Source organism: Alligator sinensis, unplaced genomic scaffold, assembly GCF_000455745.1.
Source record: "Alligator sinensis unplaced genomic scaffold, ASM45574v1 scaffold204_1, whole genome shotgun sequence".
NCBI classification, from domain to species: Eukaryota; Metazoa; Chordata; order Crocodylia; family Alligatoridae; genus Alligator; species Alligator sinensis.
This window is the reverse complement of record NW_005842363.1, coordinates 1,220,177-1,242,698: the sequence shown is the minus strand read 5'-3', so window position 1 is coordinate 1,242,698 and position 22,522 is coordinate 1,220,177. Positions and strand designations below refer to the sequence as shown.

The 22,522-nt window shown below is 41.1% G+C and overlaps 1 protein-coding gene across 1 annotated transcript in view; it reads right to left on the bottom strand.

The window, feature by feature from the left end:
• The window catches only part of PCSK5 (proprotein convertase subtilisin/kexin type 5), a 380,395-nt gene that overhangs the window by 169,361 nt on the left and 188,512 nt on the right, over positions 1-22,522 (bottom strand). The window contains exon 11 of the mRNA XM_006029202.2: positions 15,239-15,339. Within this exon, the coding sequence (XP_006029264.1) occupies positions 15,239-15,339 (101 nt within the window). The remainder of the gene's footprint in view (positions 1-15,238; positions 15,340-22,522) is intronic.

Below are 22,522 nucleotides of genomic sequence, written 5' to 3'. Positions count from 1 at the left end.
ACTCTTTCCAGATGACTCCACCTCAAGAGGTCACACAATATTTTTTTTAAAACAAAACACAACAAACAGCTGCCTGGCTTCTCCATAAATTCCCTGTCACTCACAGATTAGCAAAACTCTTCTAGTGTTTTCTGCAGCCCTAAGGCAAACCCAACTCCAATGATTCATCCAAATTCTTATTCACATTTTCTGAACGATGAATTATAATATTATGAATAATGAACTGACAAGTTTCTTTCACTGCAAACAGAATAAAATATTCTTGGCTTCCTTTAACTCCCTAAGATCTCCAAAAAATTCTCCACTAGTAGTCAGGGTTGTTGGTAGAATTGGCAATGAAAAGCATTATGTTTGCAGCCTTTCGTTTTGCACCTTTTCTCCCCCTATCAGTGTCTGAGCTTTAACACCAGAACACCACTTCCAGGTTTAGCAAAACCTGTTGATGCCCAGAACATTGGGGAAGGATGCTGAGAGTTGCTGCAAATTTAACTAGGAATGGCCAATAAGAAACAGCACAGGCATAAGTAAAGCTCTATTCAGCACAGCACAGCCTTAATTTGGCAGTTGCTTCTCTGATACGTGTACAGTGCCTGCCCCTGTTTTACTTTGGTAGTACTTACAAAATGAGTCATGTAAACAGAGATTGTGGGATGCGCTTCTCTGTGATAAAGGGTCATTCTTACCCAGCCCCAGAACAGAAACCAGAAAAAATTCTTTGCCCCTTTGTGTCAGAAATCAAAGTGAGCCAGGTGACAGGAGATCACTGTCCTCTTCTCTGTTTCTCTCAACAAAAGGGAGATATGTTGCCTTTTGTGATATGCTGTGATGACTTATTGTCAGTGCACCTTGACCCTGTGTACAATGATATTCTGTGCTAATGAGATCCAGACCTTCCCTGTCTGGCCCTCAGAGAGAATAGTTTTGAAGATCTTCATGGCTTTTAAGATACACCATTGTCTTCCAAGGCAGGTGAAGAGAGTACCTTGGGAAGATGCAGCCAAGTATGTAGATATCAAAACTGTAACCCACATATGTCTGAAAAACTGCAGATACAAAAATGGAGCCCAGCATTTAAAAGTCTAGACATGAAAACACCACACACTTCTGGTACATTTTGAATGACTTCACTTGTGTTGAATAGCATCTTCCTCAGCAGGCAATACTGCTTGTTTTAATGCAGTAAAATACATCATGAACACATCTATTAAAATCTAGCCCTTTTATTATATATGGAAATATCTATCCTGACTCCTGAGGCCTCCTGTGCTGATACAGTAATGGGGTCCCTAGTTGTTATCCCAGTAGGATCAGAACTTCTATCATTCTTCTTGTCTATAGTTATTTGTTTCTGCCCATTTCCCTCTACTTCCTTTGCCTATATCTTATTCCAGGATCAGGCAAACAGGTAAGGAGAAACTGTGCAAAAACTCTGCAAACAAAGACCTCACTGAGAGTGAAACTGATTAGGATTGTACAATTTAAGTTCATTTCATTCAGAGCTACCTCTGCAGGTGGCTTGCTCAGTTGGCTTTTCTATACAAGAACAGAACACTCCTTATGTAGAAGTACTGATATTGGTCAGCAAACATCTGTTGCGAGCAGGCCAGAGAAAGTGAACTGTAATCTAGCCAGGAGCACCGTGGGAAGATACTTTTGTGGATTTGTTCATGCCTTTGGGGCAGCAGTACTGGAAGCACTAACATAATCCTTACACTAATACACCTTGTCACCCGGAAGGATAAAGAGGGGGTTGCTCAGGAGTTGTACAGCTTTGTCTGGCCTCTCTGAGTTTGCCCTGAAGCCAGCCTAGGTGGCTTCTATAGTGGGGGGAAGCCCTGACTGTTTCTGACTCTAAGACCTTGGCCTTTTGGTCTCTGTTTCTCCCTGGCTATCTGTGGCCCTGTCTCAGAGACCTACCTTCTAGTTCAGCTCCCAAGGAAGGGTCATTACTTCTTGACACAGAGAGAGAAGTATACCCCAAAGTTCCTAGCAGCAAGGCAGCTCCTCTTAAGTAAAGGCATTTTCTGGGGTAAAGGCCATCTAGCCAGAGATTTTCTGCTCCTTCCAAAGGGTTAAGTAGTCTTGCTGTCCTCAGTCCAGCCCGCAGAGCCCCAAACACTCTAAAGTTAACGCAGCTCTCCTCTTTCCAGTCCATGTGGTCCTGAGCCCAAAAGCTGCTTGGCTATTTATTCTCTTTAGACTCTTCCCTTCACAAGATGACACCTTCCTTTTTCAGGCTGTTCTATCCATTGTGATGCTTATCTCAGACTGCTTTCCTTGAGACCCCCAGGACCTCACCTTTAATTCCACCTTTTTGAAGAGTCAAAAAAGTGTCAAATCTGTTAATATGCAAGGTCCATTTTGTCTTATACACAATAAGCTCTGGGACCTCCCAGGGACTCTAAGTATCGTTTTCCATGTACAAGACAGTCAGGGAAACAGAAGCACCATTGTTAAAACATGAACGCATTTAAAACGGAAATACTACAGTAAAATACATAGTCCATCACACACTCCACATACTTTGTGATACTATCACAAAATAATAAAGCACAAAACTCCTAAAGGTTTGAAAGTTTTCAATTCAAAATTATGTTCTTAAATTCCTGTTAGAGCTCCTAGTTTATGCCTTTGGTAATACCATTTTTTCCACCAGTTTACAACTCAATTTACATAATTTACTTTATACTTTCTAACTTATGTGCTTCAATATCTCCACTGTAAACCCCTGCATTCTAATGTTTTAGGATGCATTTTATACCACCAGGAATTTAAAGTTTCCTGATTAGCTACAATCGCCTTTAATCCTTTGGATTATATTTAGGGCCTGGTTTAAATCACGGGGCCAGCTCACATCACAGCAGCTCCTTTATCTTGGAGTTCCCCCCATGTACCCTCCTGCTGCTTATTGGCGGAGGGGCCCTGACAGCCCCACTGCTTGCTCTTGATGGCCAGGAGGCAAAAAACTGTGCTTTTAAATATGCCACGGTTTTTACCACCCACTGCTTGCTGCTGACCGGACAGGAGGCAAAAACCGCAGCATATTTAAAGCTGTGGTTTTCACCTCCCAGCCATCAGGAGGAAGTAGTGGGGCCAGCGGGGCCCCTCCACCAATCAGTAGCCGAGGGCGTGTGGGGGAAACTCCAAATTAAAGGAGCACCCATTCTGCGAGCTGGGTCCGCAATTTAAAATAGGCCCTAATTATAGTCTTCTAGGGCTCATGTACATGTATTTCTGCCCTTTCATGTGCTGCAACTGCATGTGTTTGCATGAGCAGGATTTCTTGTGCAATAAACTAAAACTCTTTGGGCATAGTTTAGTTTGGCTCATTGGGAATTAAAGTGTCACCATCCATTGATTCATTGCATATAAACACAAAGGCACTCAAAGATGTGTAATGAGCGTCTTTGTCCACCAGATGGCGCTGCAACTTTTCTATACTTCACCCCTTCAAATTGCTTTGGCTTTTGAACTGCTTCCACTTTTTTTTTTTTTTCTTGTGTGGCTTTTTCTTTTTCTTGCTTGCCAGTTCCCTGCTTCCACAGCTGTATGGCAAAGCATGGGCATGGGGTGGGTGGAGGGCCCCGGGCCAGGGGGGCAGTGCTGGACTGTCCCGCTCTCCTGCAACTCTGGCCAGGGACTAGGCTTAATTCATTTGAAAACCTAGTGTGTGTAAACACAGATGTGACGCGCCAAAATAAACAAGTTTAAATTTTATAAACGCATTTAATTTAATGAAGATTAAAACCTGTGGTGTGCACAGGTGCCCCTATTCTCCATGGCCAAAGGAGAAAGGACAAGGGCCAATGGTCTCAAATTACAGCAAAAGAAAATTAGGTAGGAAGAACTTTCTCACATGCATTGGAACAGGCTTGGAAAGGCTTTCCAAAGAGATTGTGGAATCTCCATCCTTCGTTTTTGAGTATAGGTTAGATAACACTAGTCTAGGATAGTTTAGACAGAGCGTTGGAACAGATGACCTCCTGAAGTCCCTTCCAGTCATACTTTTCTATTATTCAATGATCTATTTATGTTTATTATGAAGATACAATCTTAATTATATGCACACAGAATATGATCTATCATCCTAATTAGCATTCATTATTAATAATGATCTGGGGTTATGCTCAGTCCTATACAAACATGTAGAGATCCTGTCCTAATTTAAACAGTTTATAATCTAATAGGAAGATAAAGTCCTTCATACAGATGAACTGGGAGCTGGATATGGAGGTGTGGTTGGAGGGCTATTTTTCGAGATTTCCCAGGAGTACATTTTAGAGGAGTTGAAAAAGGCACACAAGAAGAAACAGACTGTTCAAAAGCTAGTGGGTGGGATGGGAGAGAAACATGAAGGAGAGAGAAAAACCACAGGTCCCTAAAAGGGAGGATTTAATGAGAGCAAAGGCATGAACTTGTGTTGAATGGGCAGAAAGAACTGCCATAAAGAGATGGACACTTTTTTTCAATTGAATTTTTTATTTTGTGAAGAAAAGATTTAGTGAATCCAAAATGTTTCACTGATTTTACCAAACCGTTCATTTTGAAAAACAAAAGAATGCAGGAATTTTTAAAAAAGTTTTCAAACTAAAGAATTTAGATTTTTATAAGAAATATTTTGTTTTTCCTGCCACAAATAATTTTATTTTATTTTAAAATGAAAAGATGTTTAAAATATTCCTTAATTTGATTTGAAATATTTAGATAGGTTTACAATGGCTCAAAATTAAAAAGAAAAGGTTATATTTCATTCAACATAATTTTTTTTTTACTTTCAACTCACTAAAAATTTCTAAGCAACACCGTTTTGATTTAACCTGAAATAATCATTTTTAATTCTTCAGAATTGTCAGAGAACTGAGAAATCTGTTATTAACCCAGCTCTATTGTGACATTGGAACTTCCATGGGTATAACCAGTCATAAAACAAGAAGTCAGTGAGGCTGTACTCACTTTCATATACTATAAACCTCATTCTCCTTAATGAGGAATGAATATTACTCAATAGCTTCATGATTTCTTACCACAATAGTTCACTATGTTTTGGAAAGTCATTCTACTTCCAAGACAGACAGGTAATTTAATCTTGCCAGGGGCATTAGTACCAGCTATTGAAGCCTCAAACACTTTGCTGAGCTCACCAATGTTATGTTACTAGATATCAAACACACCCAACATCTGTTTTATAGAGCATCAGGATCTTTATAATGATTACTGAACCAGGGCCAACATTTTCAACTTTTTTTTCACCTGTGTAAGTGCTAAGCAACTTCAGTTCACACTGAGGTCAATAAGACAAACTGGTACTGAGCACCATGAAAACCAGACAACTTTTATTGTGGCTTCTAAATATGAATTTAGGGGCTTAATTTGGGTATTCACATTTGAAAACGGTACCCGCACTAGAATGGGTGGTTAGGTACTAACATACAATTTGGTGCTTATGACCAGAACAGATCAAAAGTTGGCTGTATAATAGTCTGAATCATATGTAAAAGGTAGGATGATCATTAGGAACACAAAAAGAAGGCATTTTCCATGATAAAGGTAATACATTTAATGATGAATACTTTCCCTTCCAAATTGTGGTATTCTGCTTTATGTCATATAGCATCTAAATACATGGAGATGTTAAACATGAGAATGCATTGTCAGTCAAAATTAGCACTGTATGAAGAACAAGCCAGTAGATCCTCTAGTTTCAGTCATATCTGATATTGAAACAAAAATGCTTTTATGAACTAATTTGGCTCAAAAATTGTGATTACTTGAGCAGAAAAGCAACAACACATATATAGAACATGATCTGCTACCTTGCTACCTTGAATTGTGATCTCATCAATTTTCTTAAACTAAGGAGCAACCATAAATCTCCACTCCAATTTATGTGAATTTATGGGAATTTAAATATTTCCCAAAGGAAATATTCCGCCACTACTGAAGTGATATTGGTAAACATCATGTGACATCTTTTCTTTTTAGCAATCGGCACAAAATAAATGCATCTACATAGTACTTGAAGCTAGATTCAGTTCTTATGGGCAAGGTAAAGCATTATAGGTACTTAAGATACCATAGCACTTTTTCACAAATGTAACAGTGCCTGTTCCCATATTTTGGCCAAATTCCAAAATGGGTTATTAACTGCCTTTTGCCTCCCTAATATTAAACATCTACATATTCATTCTTTTTTAATATTTCTTAAGCAAGGGCCAATTACATGTCATAAGGTTGCAGGTGTATATTAAATATGGCACATTCCCTCTGAATAAGAGGAAAAAACAGACATTCCAAAGTAATTTTGCTAAATAAATTATTCATTACCAATTATTCACACATTCGTAATCGACAGCCCTCCACTTAAAAAAGTGAGTCTGCCTATGCCCAGATTGCTAAATTCAACACTCTATTTTACTTCAGTTGCTGTGGTGACTCACAAGCAAAGATGATTTTTTAGCTCTTTTGAAGAGCTTTGTATATCAAAGTTAGAACCTTGAGTTGCACCTGGAAGGAAATAGGTAGAAAGTGCAGTTGCCAGAGGGCAAATCTTAGTAGGTTCCTTGAGATGGGTGATATATTTGCATGGCTAGATGGGTGATATATTTGCACCAGCTGTAGTCTTCAAGTCTGTCCCCCCAGCCCAAGACCAGAATGCAATAAAATGACTAAAAGAGGTCACATACCCACCAGACACATATGATGGTAAATTCTGATGAAAAAGAAACAACCTGAAGATCATTTGCTTTGATGTTGATATCCCTGCTGCTCATATGTTGTGGTTCAGGCATACACAAACATACAAGTGTAGAACAGGAGTGGTGATAAAACAGTACCTCAAGGACAAAAATCTCAGACAGCCTTCTCAGGAAGAAAAGAGAACTACTGAAGAAACACACAGTCTACCCAAGCTGTGGACTATAGCCTAAAAGCCAAAGCAACAAGAACCTGGGATGGATTTAGATTTTTAGCATCAGCAGCTATATGCATTTGGGTGAGCCTAAATCACCCTACATTCAGGGACAGAGCCAGGATTTCCCAAAGCGAGGTGCAGGAGCAGCATTGCACTCTGCACAGAGCTTTACCTCTCTGCTCCCAGCCAAGTCCCATCCCACATTGGTGCAGGTGCCATGCGCTCCTCTGGGAACTTTTAAAAAGTCCGTACAGCAAGTGAAAATCCTCTCTTCGTGCTCAAAGGTACATCCTCTTCTCAACCTCACCTACTGCTGCAGCTTTCCCCCCTGTCCCAGGGGGCAGGAGAAGCTCCAGCTGCCTGTCCCAGCCAGGGTGAATAGGAGCTGGGCTCAGTTGGGGGTGGTACTGAAAAGCAGTGGCAGGGATGGGAGGACAGTTTCCCCTCCTCAAATCTGCTGCTGGGGACTGGGCAGGGAGGGGAAAATGACTTTCCCACCTTGCTGTTGCTGCTGCCTCTGTCCTGGGTTGAGCCCAACCCCCTGAGCTGCCCAGCTGGGGTGGGCTGAAGTGGCGCTGGAGCTCCCTTTGCCTGTAGGACAGCCAGAAAAGCAGGAGCAGATGGTGTAGGAGAGGTGGGGAAGGAATGTGCTTCTGAGCACCCAGGGTAAGGAAGGAGGGATTTTCTCCTGCTTTAGGGACCTAAAAAGGCTCCCACAGTTTACTTCAATCTACAAAGGGAGACGGGGGGTGGGAGGCAGGGTGCAGCTGCATCATTGCACTCTCTCTGGATCCACTCCTGTCTACATTAATAAAAATATAGGCAGCAATGGCATAATGCTCAAGATGTAATTTTGACTGAAATCTGAAAATTCTCAGAATGTAGCCCCATTTAATATGTTACTTCCGACAAATAATATTAAAACAATGTTAAATTTGCACAGTCAAGCATTTGTAATGTTGTCTCTAAAACTAAGAACTTAAAAGATGAACTACTGGAATCCTGCTACCCTCTCTGCCTGCAAGTCAGGCTCTTCCATCTCATCTGGTTATATGTAATAGGAATGCTGATAGAACAAGAGAGACAATCTGGTGTCTACTAGATCAGTGAATAGTAGTATCTAAGAAGAATAACTTCAGAGAAATTCCTATTCAGTCCCTGCAACCCAGGCTGAAGAATGCTCCATGAAGGCAGAATTTTCATAGAATGAGCATATGCAAACTGAAAGTTTTCCAAGGGTCATAACTTGGACAAACATAATTGATAAAGTAAAATGGACAGACCTGACATGTGAGTAACTCCTACCCACTCAGCTTCTAGAATGGAGTCTCTAGAGCTTCGCAATGAAAAGGTTGTGCATTTTTTTAACAAGGAAAAATACAATATAACTTCAGTGAACCACTTTTCCTGATGTTTTCTGACACCAGCCAGGGAAAGCAATTACAATTTGGCAATGTTTTATATCTGAAAACACAGTCTTTATAATGGGAATTACTGAGTCACCTTAATTGAAGGCATTGTTCCTGGCTTTGCCTAAATACAATATTTAAACTATTATCAATAGAATATTACAATTCAGTTATAGCTCAAGATGAACTGGGTCCAAACCTGCTGATATATGCTTACACTTGTCAAATATATAATTTGTTAATAAAACTATTTATAAATTGATTTAGACACATAAATTTATAAATGATAAACAGAAACTATTTAAGCCCAAAGTATGTTTTACTACCTTGTATATCAAAGGTCCCCTCAAGAGTAACAGCCCATAAGTCTAGCATGGTCGAGACACACCAGTTTCTGTCACTAACAACATACAAGGAATGATGTCTGTTATCATGTGTGAGTACTTCTGTCTCCCCAGCCCAAGTGGCCAGGTACCCATTTAGAGCGGGGTCACTTGGGGAGAGCCTTTAGCATAGTGTGACAGAGTACCTTTGGTGCCTGCCACTTTAAGTCTTGAAAGCAAGCAGCAGGGCAGCCTGCAGGTGTAGGCTAGCCTTAATCAGGGTCACATGACCCTGGGAGGGCCCTGGGATTGGAGGAGGGGGTGGAACAGCCTCCATTTTAACCCAGGCCCTCAGAGCTAAGGCAGCAGGTTGCTGCTAGGAGCTAATATTTGATTGAGCTGCTACTCAGAACATCTTGGAGGTAAGGGCAGGAGCTATGGGGATGGCAGGAGGCTGTTGGTCCTGGGTATGACTGCAAACTGCACCCTGCCAGGGAAGGGTGGTCTGGTAGGACTGTCTGTGGTGGAAATCAGTCCACCAAAAATGCCGGGCCAGTTGCCTCCCTGGTGAAAGGCAGGTAGGGGCATCTTAAAACCCCATCCCCCACATCCTGGTGGGTTACCCTGAGGTAGGGATAGGTATGGGGCCAGGCACAAACTAGAGAGAGGCATCTGATGCCATAGGGTGAGAGAACCTGATGGCATGAGGCCAGGCATGCCTAGGAAAAGACACCTAAACCCGCAGGGTAAAAGACCCCAGTGTTAGCGGAGGCTGGGCATACTTAGGAGAAGCACCTGAAACCCACAGGGTGGAAGACCCTGGTGGCCCCAGTGAAGGGACAGAAGTATGTAGAGGCCTGCATAGAGTAGGGTGCACGATGGCAGCCCAAAGTGCTGTGCATGAGAGAGGCCAGCAGCAAAGTTCAGCCCAGAGTACAGCATAAGCCACATAGAGTAAGGTCTGCAAGAGGATGGCCCGAAGTGATGACTGCACCCTGGCTGGAGATTGAGTAGGGAGGCCCAAAGTGCTGAGTAGAGTAGGGCCCAAGGGGAGTCCAAAGTGCTGTGTGGAATAAAGCAGGCTGAGCGTGGCCCGTGAAGCGGGCAGTATGTGAGAGGCCTGGAGAGAGCAGGCAGAGTACAAGAGGCCCTGTGAGAGAGGGTTGTGTGAAAGAGTGCCGGTGGAGGACAGAGTGTGTGCGCTGACTGTTACAGGCCTACAGGGGGCAGAGTTTGGCCCGGCCTCAAGCTGGAGCTATTCCTCAGCTTAGGTTGTCATCTGTGAGGCGTGGGAGGTCGGAGTTGTGTGTAATGCCCTTGTCACCAGGGTGAGCAATGGGCAGCCTCTTGCCTTAGTGACATCTCTCAGAATTGCTGCTATTAAGGTGTGGCAGATAAGGAAGGTGGGTGGTTAGCCCAGAGACAGGCAGGTGGGCCGACATTACGACATGGCCCTGAGATGGCTCCCTGTCACATATGGTCTGGAGATGGACTCAAACTCATGCTTTTGGAACCATTGGGAGAGGCTACTCTGGTAGCATAAAAATTAGTGGATAAAAAATAAAGGGGAAGAGTACTTTAGGTACTCTGCCATGGCTTCCCCACCTCATATGTGGCTTTCTTAAATTTGCTTTCTCTTATCTGCGGCAATCAGGCATGATGGGTTTAAGGGCCTGCTACATCTTGTTTCATGGACTTGTGTGTGGGTATCAAAAAATAAAAGATTTAAACTGTGCATTTGGCTACAGATGGGGACAAAGTCTAGGTGGTATAGACTTCTTTACATCTCAGTTTTTTATGTTATACTACAAACACATCTACATGTGTTGCTATGGCGACATTGTTACTGCACCATGATTTAGTACTTCCTTTTGTTGTGTATGGTTATTTTTAGCAGCCACTTTACTGTAGTGGCACACTATAATGGGGGAGCACATTGCTACAGCGAAGTAGCTGCTGGTCAGATGTGGATCCCTGTGGACTCTACATCACTGTAGCACGTTACTATGGTGTCATAGTGTCATGTGTAGATGTGCCCTAGGTTGATCTTTCTTGAACAATTCAAGGTAATTTCACTTCTACTTTCTTGAGTGGATCAGTGCTATCAGCACATTAGTTCTTTATCCCTTTCTAACTTGTTCTAATTGTGCCTTCATATTAGCAAATAAAAGTGTAGAAAGTAAGTCATATAAGGGGAATCAGGGAAGGAAACATGGTTGCTACATGTGGCATACTGCAGCATTAGATAAAAAATAGCAAGTTAATGCTGCCTGATTTCAGGTGCTATTTCTAAGTAATATAATTATAGTTTGTCAAATCATAGAGAGAAACACTGGTTCTTGTTAATAAAAGAATGTGAATTTTTTCCCTTGGAGGTAAGTAGCTTATTTTCTCCAAAGTGTAGGAACCACCTCGAAGGTAATTTTGAGACATTCCTTACTTGAACTTTCTTTAAGAAGATGACACAATGCTCACTGGAAAGAATCTTCTTTCATATAGGCTCTCCCCTAATTCTGATTTATGCAAATCCTGAGTTAAAACCCTCCCTCAACTGGAAAGCTTTTTTGATCTGGCAGTAGAATGGTATTAAGCAAGTTGAACATTTTGTATTTAAAGATAAGAGTGCTACCCAAGCCAAATTAATAGAATATTACAAATTTACCTCCTCCTGAGGTGGTTTACAGTGAGGAAAATTTTGCATTATGCAAAGATGATGAAGGAATGGAATACAATTAAACATCTATTTACAGAGCTGAAGCAGGATACTAACTGTAATAGGAACTGAATGTATGACGTAAATGACTATTTGTATATTATAAGACAAACTGAAACATGAAAGACCAGGAGTCTGGCTTTTTGTGTGGCACTGTTTCCTTAGTTATTTCAAAGCAACAAACTTCTATGTATCAAAGCAATAAACTTCTCAATTCGGTGCTTATGTTCTATGGTACAAACATTTGAGAAACTTGAATATTGGCAGCTCAATTAGGCTCCTTTGGTGTCTGCATCTGGACATGTAGTATTTTTTTTTTATACAAAAATACTAGTGAGCAGTTCTTGTTTGCAAGAAAAGCTTGTGATTATTATAGGTTAAAATATTGAAATGAATTCAGCAAATCCCCCCAAATTTCCAATCATCAGTGTTCTAGCTGGAAAAGTCAACAGAGAAGTCCCATTGCAGGGGAAGCAAAGCTGCTCAGGTGGTACAGCTGTATTCTGTAACAGGTGTCCCACCACATTTTGCTGCAGGAAAGGGACATGGCAGGCTGAGGATGATCAAAGAGAATGTTATAAGTGCAGTAGAGATTCAGTATATCCACTCTGCATTGATTTAAGGTTCATTGGGGTGTAAGTTGCTTTTGAACACCTGAAACAAGTCTTCACCAGCACAATAGTCCTGGCCCACTTGAACACAGTCCTCCCATTCACAGGAGAGGTATCATCAGGGCAGTACTGTCCCAACACAAGGGGGCTCAGGAACAGCTACATCCCTGTGTCTACTACTCCAAGAACATGATGCCTGCATAATACAACTATGATATCTAGGACAAATTGCTTCTGGCCATCAAGGTGGCCTTTACAGAATGGTGCCCCCTCTTGTAAGGAACCTGCTATCCCATAGAGGTCTTGAATGATCATAAAAAACTGGAGCATAAATCTTAGAACTAGTGAAGTTATAGCATGATCCTAGAACTTCACAAGTGGAGCTAGGGAGAGTGTCACAAACCAAGGTGTAGGCACTTTGACTGGTAATTCTCATAAGCCATTAGCCAAAGATCCGAGGGGCAGCTGGGTTCAAAGCTAGAGGGTTAGAGTCTGAGCCAGGGCCAAAACGCTAGGCTGAGCAAGGTCAAGGAGCCAGCTGGGTCAGATACCTGTAAGAAGCAAGTTACAGCAAGGGAGGTTTCGGTTAGATATTAGGAAAAACTCTCACTAGGAGAGTAGTGAAGCACTGGAACAGGTTACCTAGAGAGGTGGTGGAATCTCCATCCTTGGAGGGTTTTAAGGCCTGGCTCAACAAAGCCCTGGCTAGAATGATATAAATGGGCATGGTCTTGCTTTGAGGAAGGGGTTGGACTAGATGACCTCATGAAGTCCTTTCAGCTCTAATTTCTATGATTCTAAGTTAGAGTAGCCTCTGGGGTTGACTGTTTTGAGTTCTTTTCAAAATCACAGATCCATCAACAGAGACCAGTCTTCAGCAGCAACTAGGGTTTCAACTTTTGGTAAAGCAGGAAGGGGAGGGTAAGCAAACTGAAGATTAGGTTCTATCCTTATTCTATGCAACTGTAACACCTTTTCCCCCTTCACTATGCCTTCCCAAAACCAAAGTGCATGTCTTTTTTGTGGGTGTATGGTATGCAGGAAAATATGGTATTACATTATGCTCTCATTGGTCTACTAAAAAGCCTTATTCCATTGTGAAGGAGTTATTCTTTGTTTCTAATGTTATACAGTTCCAATTTCTAGCTCTCAAGAAAAATGAAATACTGGATCATAAATCTATCACTTTACGGGAATGAATATTCCATGTTCTGCGTATCAGGTCAAGTCAATTTTGTAATATTGGTGGAAAATTCCAATGGGGAATAAAAAAGAAGACAGAAGACCTTTCTTCTGCCAGTTTTACTTTAAATGACAGTTGGCTTTAGACACATCATTATAAATAAACCCAGTGGATAAGAATTAGGGGGGAAGAGTACAGGTAAAAATTCAAGAAAAGCACATTTATTACATAGCACAGCATTTATCACATTTGTAATAACATTTTTCATCTATCCCTGTACACACACACACACACACACACACACACACACAGCCATATCCAGTTTTGGAAAGGAAATGAAGAATTCTTTATCCACTGAAACTGCCTGGGGAGGTTAGGAATGAAGAATGTCACTGGAATTTGGACACTACTAGGGTTATAATCCTGACTCTGCTGTAAAGTCCTGCAGAATAGTTAAAGACACAAAAATAGTTGGGGTCTTGGTCTGTATCTCATCTGCATTCAGCAGTTATCTACCTTACTATTTTAGTATAGTTTGTTTTTTTTTTATTATTATTTCTACAGTGTCTGTTCTCATAGCATAACTTGGAAGAAGCTCCTGTATCACCAGTACTACCTTCAGTTCCCATCAAATAACTCAACAGGTCCAGTCCTGCTGAGTAAAAGGGAGCCATGGAAAGTGTAACCAGTCAGCATGTTATAAAATTGTAACCAGAAATAGTAAGGCTGCAGATATTGTGCGTCTGCTACTGTACTTTGAAAGTTTCCATTCTAACAATGAATTGTCTGAAAACACACTTAAAATACCATAAAAAGAGACGCGAATTAAAATTACAGGAAACATCAATTTGTTAAAAAGTAATTATAGAAAAAACCTCCGGCAGCATGAAATTTTGGTGAGCACAAATGTAATGTTATCTGTATATGTGAGTTCTTTAAAAATTAATGTACACATTTTTACAACTGAGATTAAGAAGTGATTGAAAGAATACCTTCTTGAAATAATAGTGCTATATTAATTTTTCAAAGTAATTTTTGTCACTAACCATTGCATTAAGAAAATCTAATTATAATGACAACATGTGCTTCTCTATTTAAGATTATATCAGCTTTTCCATTACAATCTCTTACTTTCCTGGCTATGTAACACAGTGGTAAAAAAAAAATGTGTCCTGCATTGAATCCTGGTGAAAAGATTCTCTATAAAAAAGCAACATTCCTAAAACATGGAAATAGAAATCTGTTTGTTGTTACAAATTACATAGCTGAAATGGGTACCATGCACACATTTTTTGCTCCATTCAAAGCAGGGTCTTGTAACGTACTGGGGATACCCTCAATAGTTAATCTCAATGTAGTTAAATGCCCTCTAGCCCTTAGAAAATACATTCTATAACTTAGAAACATTTGATAGTAGATCATTAACCTACATAATGGGCACTTTATACACAGATAATCTAACACAATATATAGGGAAATAATCTGAAGTGTGAATTTGTGTGTGAATGTATCAATTTGTAATAAATTCCCAACCGTTCTTCCAGGTCTAAAACACGCATTAAAATATGTTCTAAATACAAATGACAAAATACTGCAGTTAGAGAAGTTAATAGGATTTTTTCTTGACTAGGCACTAGTCTATGTTTTAAAAATCTGTAATGTAGATACTTACATGATGGAAAAGTTGAATTTAACAGCAGTGGTGCCTGCTGCCCACCTCCCTGGTGCACTATGCCACTCCACCTCCCCGACAGACTGTGCCCCATGCCCCTGCAATTCCAGTCAAAGTGGGATGTATGTTCAACCTAACCATGAAAGTTCCTTAAGCCCTTCAATAGAGCTGCTGGTGCACTAGTCAAAGTATTGTGTGTATTATGTCAAAGTTTTAAGCATCTACCACTGAATATTTTGCCTTGATCTCTGTATCTCAATTTTCCCATGACTTAAATACGGATGATAATGTTTCCTTACTTTTCAAGTATATTGTGAATTTTTACTAGGGAATCTCTCTAAAGCACTTTGAGATCACTGGGTGAAAGCTGCTAATTACTTATTACATTTTTTTTTCAGAGTAAAGCTCAAATCTTACTTTGCTTCCAGTGCCTCTGCAATGATCCCTGCAGCCATAGGTGCAGAGGCTGAGGTTCCAGTATGGCTGTCTGTGCAACGATGCCTCAGGTCTGTGGTGATCTGGAAGAAAGGGAATGTATGAAATTTAGAACACAGTGTCAGAAATTAGAACAGATTTCATTTGCTCTAGTGAGTCGCATACAGATGGACGGATTTTTTTTTCTCAACTGAGGGACAAATAAGAAAGGCTTCTGAATATGTTGACTTGGAGCTCTCTTATTCCACTTGGAGCTGAAAGATATTTGTGAATTTAAAAGTGTTCACTTGATTGGATAGCACTGAAAATGTAAGTACTCTATTTTCATGGCAAAAAACTTGCCAACTGGGCAAACAGATATAGCAAAAATGAGTTAGACTTTCACTCTGACATTACTTTGTACTTATACAGCACTTTCCCCCAATGAATCTCAAAGTGCTTTACAAATCTAATGTGTTATACCTCACTACATTCTCATACTGCAAGCTGGTATCAGTTATGTTCATTTTGCAGATGAGAAAAGTGAGACATGGAGGGGTTAGCTGATTTGCTGGAGGTCACAAAGGAAGTGTGTGGTGGAGTTTGGAAAAAAAACAGATCTGTTGACCCTACGTGATATGGTTTAACTGAAAGAGCTTCCTTCCTTATATAATAATTCATCTGAAATTAAGCAATAATTCATGAAAAAACTTTGACTTGCACAAATAACTTACTTCAATCATGTTCAAAGAATTTTGTAACAGTCAGACTACCCATCTTCATATGTAATACACAGTCTTATCTTGTAATAAGTTACTTACAAAATAAAAACATTTTACCAATCATTTAAAATATGGCCAAAGTGGAGGTACAAAATGCCCAGTACTATATTAACTCATGAGACAAGACAGGATCATGCACTCAGCATTAAGACATGAACATCTTGGAGAGTACTTATAGGTAGGTATTTCTATCAGAGTTCAAGACAGCTGTAAAAATGTAATCAAACTGGTTTTGATACTGCTTATTTTAAGGGATTAGCACAGAGCTTCCCTCCCTAGATTTGATTCAAATACAAAAAATTTTTCGGGCCGATACCAATTCGGTTTCCGATACAGCTGCGTGCAGCTGGTAAGTCCACTGTGGTGAAAGTGGAGCGGCAGGGGGGCGGGGCAGATCAACACCCCCTGCAGTGAGGGAGGGGGCAGAGACGGGTGCTACCTAACCAGGGTGGTGCGGGGCACAGTGTGGGATGAAGCCAGAGCTCCTGGCAGGGGCAGCTCCTGCCTCTGTTTGCACCCCAGCAGTGGGCACAGGGGTGGCATGTGCCCCTGGATCTGTGCAGAGTGGGGCGGGGCAGGTGGGCTGCAGCTGCAGGCTGGAGCCAGGGCTGCATTAGGCTCTTCTTGGAGTGGGGCTGGGCTCGGGCAGGGGGCTATGGAGGGGGCCGCAACCACCCCAAATTTTGCCATAGCTCCCAGTGCCTCCACCATGCTTCCGGTGCAGCCCCGGCTCTTCCTGGCACATGGGTGGAGGCAGGATGTTGGGACAGGGCTGCACCAGGTGCGCAATAGCAGCAGTGCTGGGAGCAGGACTATGTGGGGTGGGGGGGCTAAGGACAAATCTGAGGTGGCTGCAGCCCCCTCCATAGCCCCTGCCCCAAGCCAAGCCCCCATTGAGAAGAGCCCAGCGCAGCCCCAGCTCTAACCCGCAGCTGCAGCCTGCCCCGTGCTTATCTGGAGGGGCACATCCCCCCGTGCCATCCTGGGGTGCAAGCAGTGGTAGGAGTCATGCCCCCGCATGAGCCATGGCTCTGCCCTGTGCCCCACTCCAGCCTGCCTTGGTTGGGCAGCATCTGCCCTGTCTCTGTCCCCTCCCTCACTGCGGGGGGTGTTGATCTGCCCCCATTTACCTCCCCTTCTACCACAATGGACTCACCAGCTGCATGCAGCTCTGCTCCTTGTTGCCTGAGTGCTGCGCTGTGGTGGCGCGAACACGCAAGCATTTATTGGCCAAATGATCGGCCGTATCGGGCTGATTTCTGATACAGCCAATTTTCTTTATATCGGTACCAATCCGATATCAGACTAATGTATCAGTGCACCTCTAGAAATAAGGTTACTGCCACCTGATAATTCTTCAAAAGTGCAGTTGAAATGAATGGGAGGTATAAGCGTACTTCCTTGGAGACAAAGAGCTTGGTTATAGAGTGGATTGGCTACAGAGGCAAAACTGTTTCCTCAGATCTTTAGGCTAAGGACAGAAAGTACACATTAAACTGGTTCAAATCTATAACACAACAGAAGTGCAGTAAACATAAACTGCTTCCAAAATGGCCAAGACCAGTTTAAGGTAAACCTAGATAAATGTAGTATCAGACTTAAAATGATTTAGGTTAAATTGGTTTATTGATTATTTTTTTTTTTTTTTTTGTCCCCGATCCCCTCCAGATTCAAACCAACTCAGTCCCCCAGCATCCCAGGATGCTTTCCACCTCCCCCTCACCACCCACCCTTGGTACGGTGGGCAGGGTACCCTTGGCCCAAGCTGTCTATTCCAGCTGAACAGAGAAGTGTGCTCTAGGGCCCCCTGGCGCCTGGCCTGGGCCACTGCAGGCATGTGGCTGCATTTCCAGAGTCAAAAGTGAATGTTTGTTCACTTGGTTCTTGGTTCAATCTACACATCTTAGACTAACCTGAAAAGATTGAATCAATTCAGCCTTGGGCTTTTTGACTGTCTGTATTTAGCCTTAAAGTGTATCCTTTAGGTTAAGTCCACTGGTGTGTGCGTGCGTGCGTGTGTGCAACGCTGGCACACACTGTGGGGTTGGGGTGGGGTTGCGGTGTTGATGCCTGCAGTATACCTCTTCCCTGGTTGTACTGTGTGTTGAGTCACTTGTGCTCTCAACCATGTACTTTTCACTGACATTATATTTTGTTTGTCAGAACATTAGGAGAAGGGAAAATCTGGTAAATAAACACCAAAAATACAAATATGTCTGGCTACCATTGGACTTGTAACCAGCTACAATATGCACTGATAACAAGTTACTTTTTCATCCAGTCATGTAAAATGTAACTGAGAAGTGAAAGTGCCACTCATACTTTTTCCAGTAGACATTTGTGCATCTGCTATAGATTTTGATAAAAAGTGTTAGGAGCTTTAGTAATATAAATATGTGAGCATGTCAACACAGAACACTATTCAAGGGAGTAAAGTTAACATGGTAAAGTTAACATGACAGGCATAAGATGAGCTAATTTTGAGACGAAGTGTAAAGTTCTGGAAAATGGAAAAAATATACTTGAGGCATTTACTAGGTCATGTTTCTAAGCTACCAGACTTACCAAATACCTATCTGACTCATCTTCAAAACTCACAAAAGTTCATGGAGAACCACTTAGGTCTATTACTGATTTCCCATCATATAAAAGTATAAATTCTTGATATATCATTTTCTTTTATCTATGACCTTTAAATAAATTTTTCATACTGTCTTTCTAATTCTCTGTCTCATCAATTGTGCAACAATTTAGTTAATGTAAATTAATGACATTAAGTGTGTGTACAAGTTCAAATCTTCTAATGAAAACCACTTATATAGAGCATGCATTGCACCCCCTCTAATATAATTTAACGTTATATTATAATTGTTGTTCCCATAGTAACTAATGTATTTCAAAGGCAAGGGAAAGCAGAGAAAATCTTAAAAAGCTAAATTGAAAGATACAGCCAGAGCCCTGTACAGACTTGTGTGAATGCAAATTAAATCTCATATTTGCAGGAATAATGCAATACTATGTGAAGAAAAGGAGCTATATGGGCTTTGGTCATGCCTTTCTGAAAATTTGGTCCAAAACTATGGAAAAAAAATAGCGTGATGAATAATGTGCTCATCCCCTTCACACACTGACTAGCGCAGCTAGTGGATGCTCCTCTTTGACAAAGAGTACTGCACTATTGAAGTAGTTGTACTGTCCCTGAACTGCAAGATGCTTTGCATTTGACTGAGGTACAACAATGTATTCAGGAGCTCCAGCAGGGAAAAGATGCTGAGTGATCTCTCCCCTACAGTAGCTTTGTCTTAAATGCAGTTTAGCCCTCTATATCTAATGCCTATTGCATTATGTTATCTATGTTACCTATCTATCAGAAGAAAGAGAGTGACTTTCTGTACTTCCTATGATTATCAAGTATAACAAAGCCATTATACTGTTGTGCTTTATGGTCCCATGTAGTAAGTAGGCATTGTGGCAACATTTTTGAACTATAGCCCCTTCTCTCTCGTTTGCACTCAGCAAATCTCACAGGAGAAAGCATGTTTAATAAAAAGAGAGAGACGGAGACAGAGAGAAAGCAAGCAAGCAAACATCCTTCCTAAGGTGGAAATCCCATCTGGGCTGAGCCACTGAAAAGGGAAATTAGTTGACAGCAGCTGAGATGTTTACTATGGAGATCTAAGGCATGTTTTTCAGCATTAAAGGTGCACTGTCAAAGAAGTCGTGTGTGTAGCTATAGAAACAAAGGTGACAGCACAACCACCAACAGGCAAGCAAGCTTCAAAACGAAAAATTATGTTTGAAATACCACAAACACATGAGGAAAATGCCATAATCATAATAAAAAGAAGCAAGACTGATGGGGATATGAAGTTGACATTAGTATATGAAAGATGAAACTCTGTTTAGTAGGGTGAGCGAAGGTGGCCACTGATTTTTGCATCCTTCACCTGGAGTACAATATGTCCATGCTGTAGTATTATTTTAATGACTGCAGATCTAAAAAGTACTGATCACACTGCCGGAGGTCAAGCTCTGTGATATTTCTAATGCTCTGGTCTGCAATCTACCCTTGCCTCTTGTTTAACAACAAAAGAAAGGAACAATTGGATTTGACTGATAATTACAATGTGGTTGGTAAAAGGATAGGTTAATCAATAAGAAATTAATAGCCTAGGACACTGTGATGAAAGTTAGATACAAATTATTAGCCACTACAATGTACTTCATCCTGACCACAGATGGGAGCCAGGTGGCATTCAGGCTAGGCACAGTTTTGTTACAGAAAAAGCCTAAATGCAAGGTCTGTAATGTTTCTGTATGAGCAACTTGCTCTGAAGATCTAAGAAGTGTAATTTCGTTACAGTTATTATTAAGGTTATATCATCACTATTTTGCTAGTTTAATCTGTTGGAAGGTTAGTTATTCAAGTCATAAATAGGATCTTTCTTTGCAGAGAATAATATCACTTTTCCCATCCCCTAAGCCTCTGATTTTCAGATATTTCATATTTTATAAATTGAGCCATTAGCAATAGGCCTGTGCGTAGTGGCTTATATTCACTTCGGATTAAGATTCAGCTGATTCGGGGGACAGTGATTTGATTCAGTGATTTGAATCACTGTCCCAAATTGAATCAGCTGAATCTCCAAATGGAACAGGCTCCATCTCCCACCTGCTCTTCCAGCCCCGTCAGTAGCTGCCCCACCTGGACCTGGCTGCCCCAGCGTCCCGGCACTTTAAAAAAAAGCCCTGCACTCACCAGCTCTTACCAGGCGGGGGGGGCAATCCCTGCTGCCCCCCCACTGCCCCGTGCTGCGTGGCGGGGCTCTGCCATGAGCCCCCAGAGGCCCCAACAGCCACTGCAGAGGGACTGCCTGAATCTCCCAATCTTGTCTGAATCTTTTCTGAATTGATTTGGAGGCTTCGAATCAATTTGGACCTTTTAATTGGTCTCCCAATTCAACTCAGATTTGGAGATTCGGCCACCGAATCAGGCCAAATCATCTCTGAATCAAATCAGCAACTGAAGCTTCACACAGCCCTATTTAGCAATGAATGAAATATTTTTACCTGCTGCTGTAATGCCCCATGGTATGTCTGCTTGAGCCAACTTGTGCTCTAAAATGACAAGTGTTTAACAAAAACCTGGAGTAGCCATTTCTTCCCTCTAATCCAAAAAACCGCTGCATGTTCCACAACCACTCTATGTTGGAAGTGGCATATTGAATCACATTTGTGCAATTGAGGCATTTGAACAAAGAGAGATTTGTGTATTTAGTTGACAAGAAATTATATTGCCTTTAACTGTTAGTATCAAGGTCTACTATAAAATAACCAGGGAAAGACAAGGCAGAATCTTAAAAGAGAAACAAAAATCAGAAATTACAATCGACCTGCTCCATTAAGCAAGAAATTGTGAAATAATATAATGAGCCGTCCTTATTTTTTCAGAAGCAATTGTGCATGATAGAGTTTGGAATTTTATCACATAGTGGTGTATTTGGTAGCTGTATTGGTCTGAGACAAAACAAATGCAAAAAATCTGTAACCCTTGGTTCAGAAATGATACTTTTTATTAGACCAACCAGGAAATCGCATAAGATTTTTTTTTTGCAATTTCCCTGTTGGTCTAATGAAAGGTATCATTTCTGAACGAAAAGTTCTAGACTTTTTTGCATCACATAGTGGGGGATTTTCACACACAACCCACTACAGCTGTTAAGAGAAATTATTTAAGTAAAACTGTAATATGCCAAAGGTATTGTTATTTGTGTAGTACCTTTGATGACCTAAAAACAATACAGACCTATAGAGGTAGATAGTACCATTAACGGATAGCCTAATACCATGGGGTATTGGACAGAGCTATGTGGCTGTAGAAGGAGTACCAGGAAGCATTCTGCCTTGAGGGGTAGAATACCTTTCAAAACTGTCCAAAGCTGAGTTATATTCCTACAGATGTGCGGGTATAACTGGTATTGTTATATCACTTCTGAGATGTTTACAATCTCATTCTCAATATGTTCCCCAAATGACGATCCATGTGAAAAGGTACATTTTTCACTACACTTCTACCTTCCTCCACTTGAGCATATCCTAAATTCTACATTTATATACCTGTGTCTATACTTTGCAGCTGGTCCTGTAAATACCTGAATAACAATTCTAGCCCCTGATTCTTATGATATTAAAAAACATGAGTGCAATTGAACTTCTGAAGTACAGATGCACTCCGCATGCTTCATGGGAGACAAAAGTGAAGCAAGGATTTCTGGCAGATGCAAACATATCAAGTTGTAGTGTTTCACCCTTAAGTCTTAATGCCAGTAGGCATTTTGTCTGTGTCATAACTACTGGCTCAAATGCTACAAGTCAAATCCTCACTCAAACCTCTCATCCTAGTATAACTCCAAAGTCAATGAACACACTTTGTATTTGCATGAACTTGCACAAGATCAGAATATCATTTACATAGCTAAATAAAGTTATTATTATAAAGTCTGAA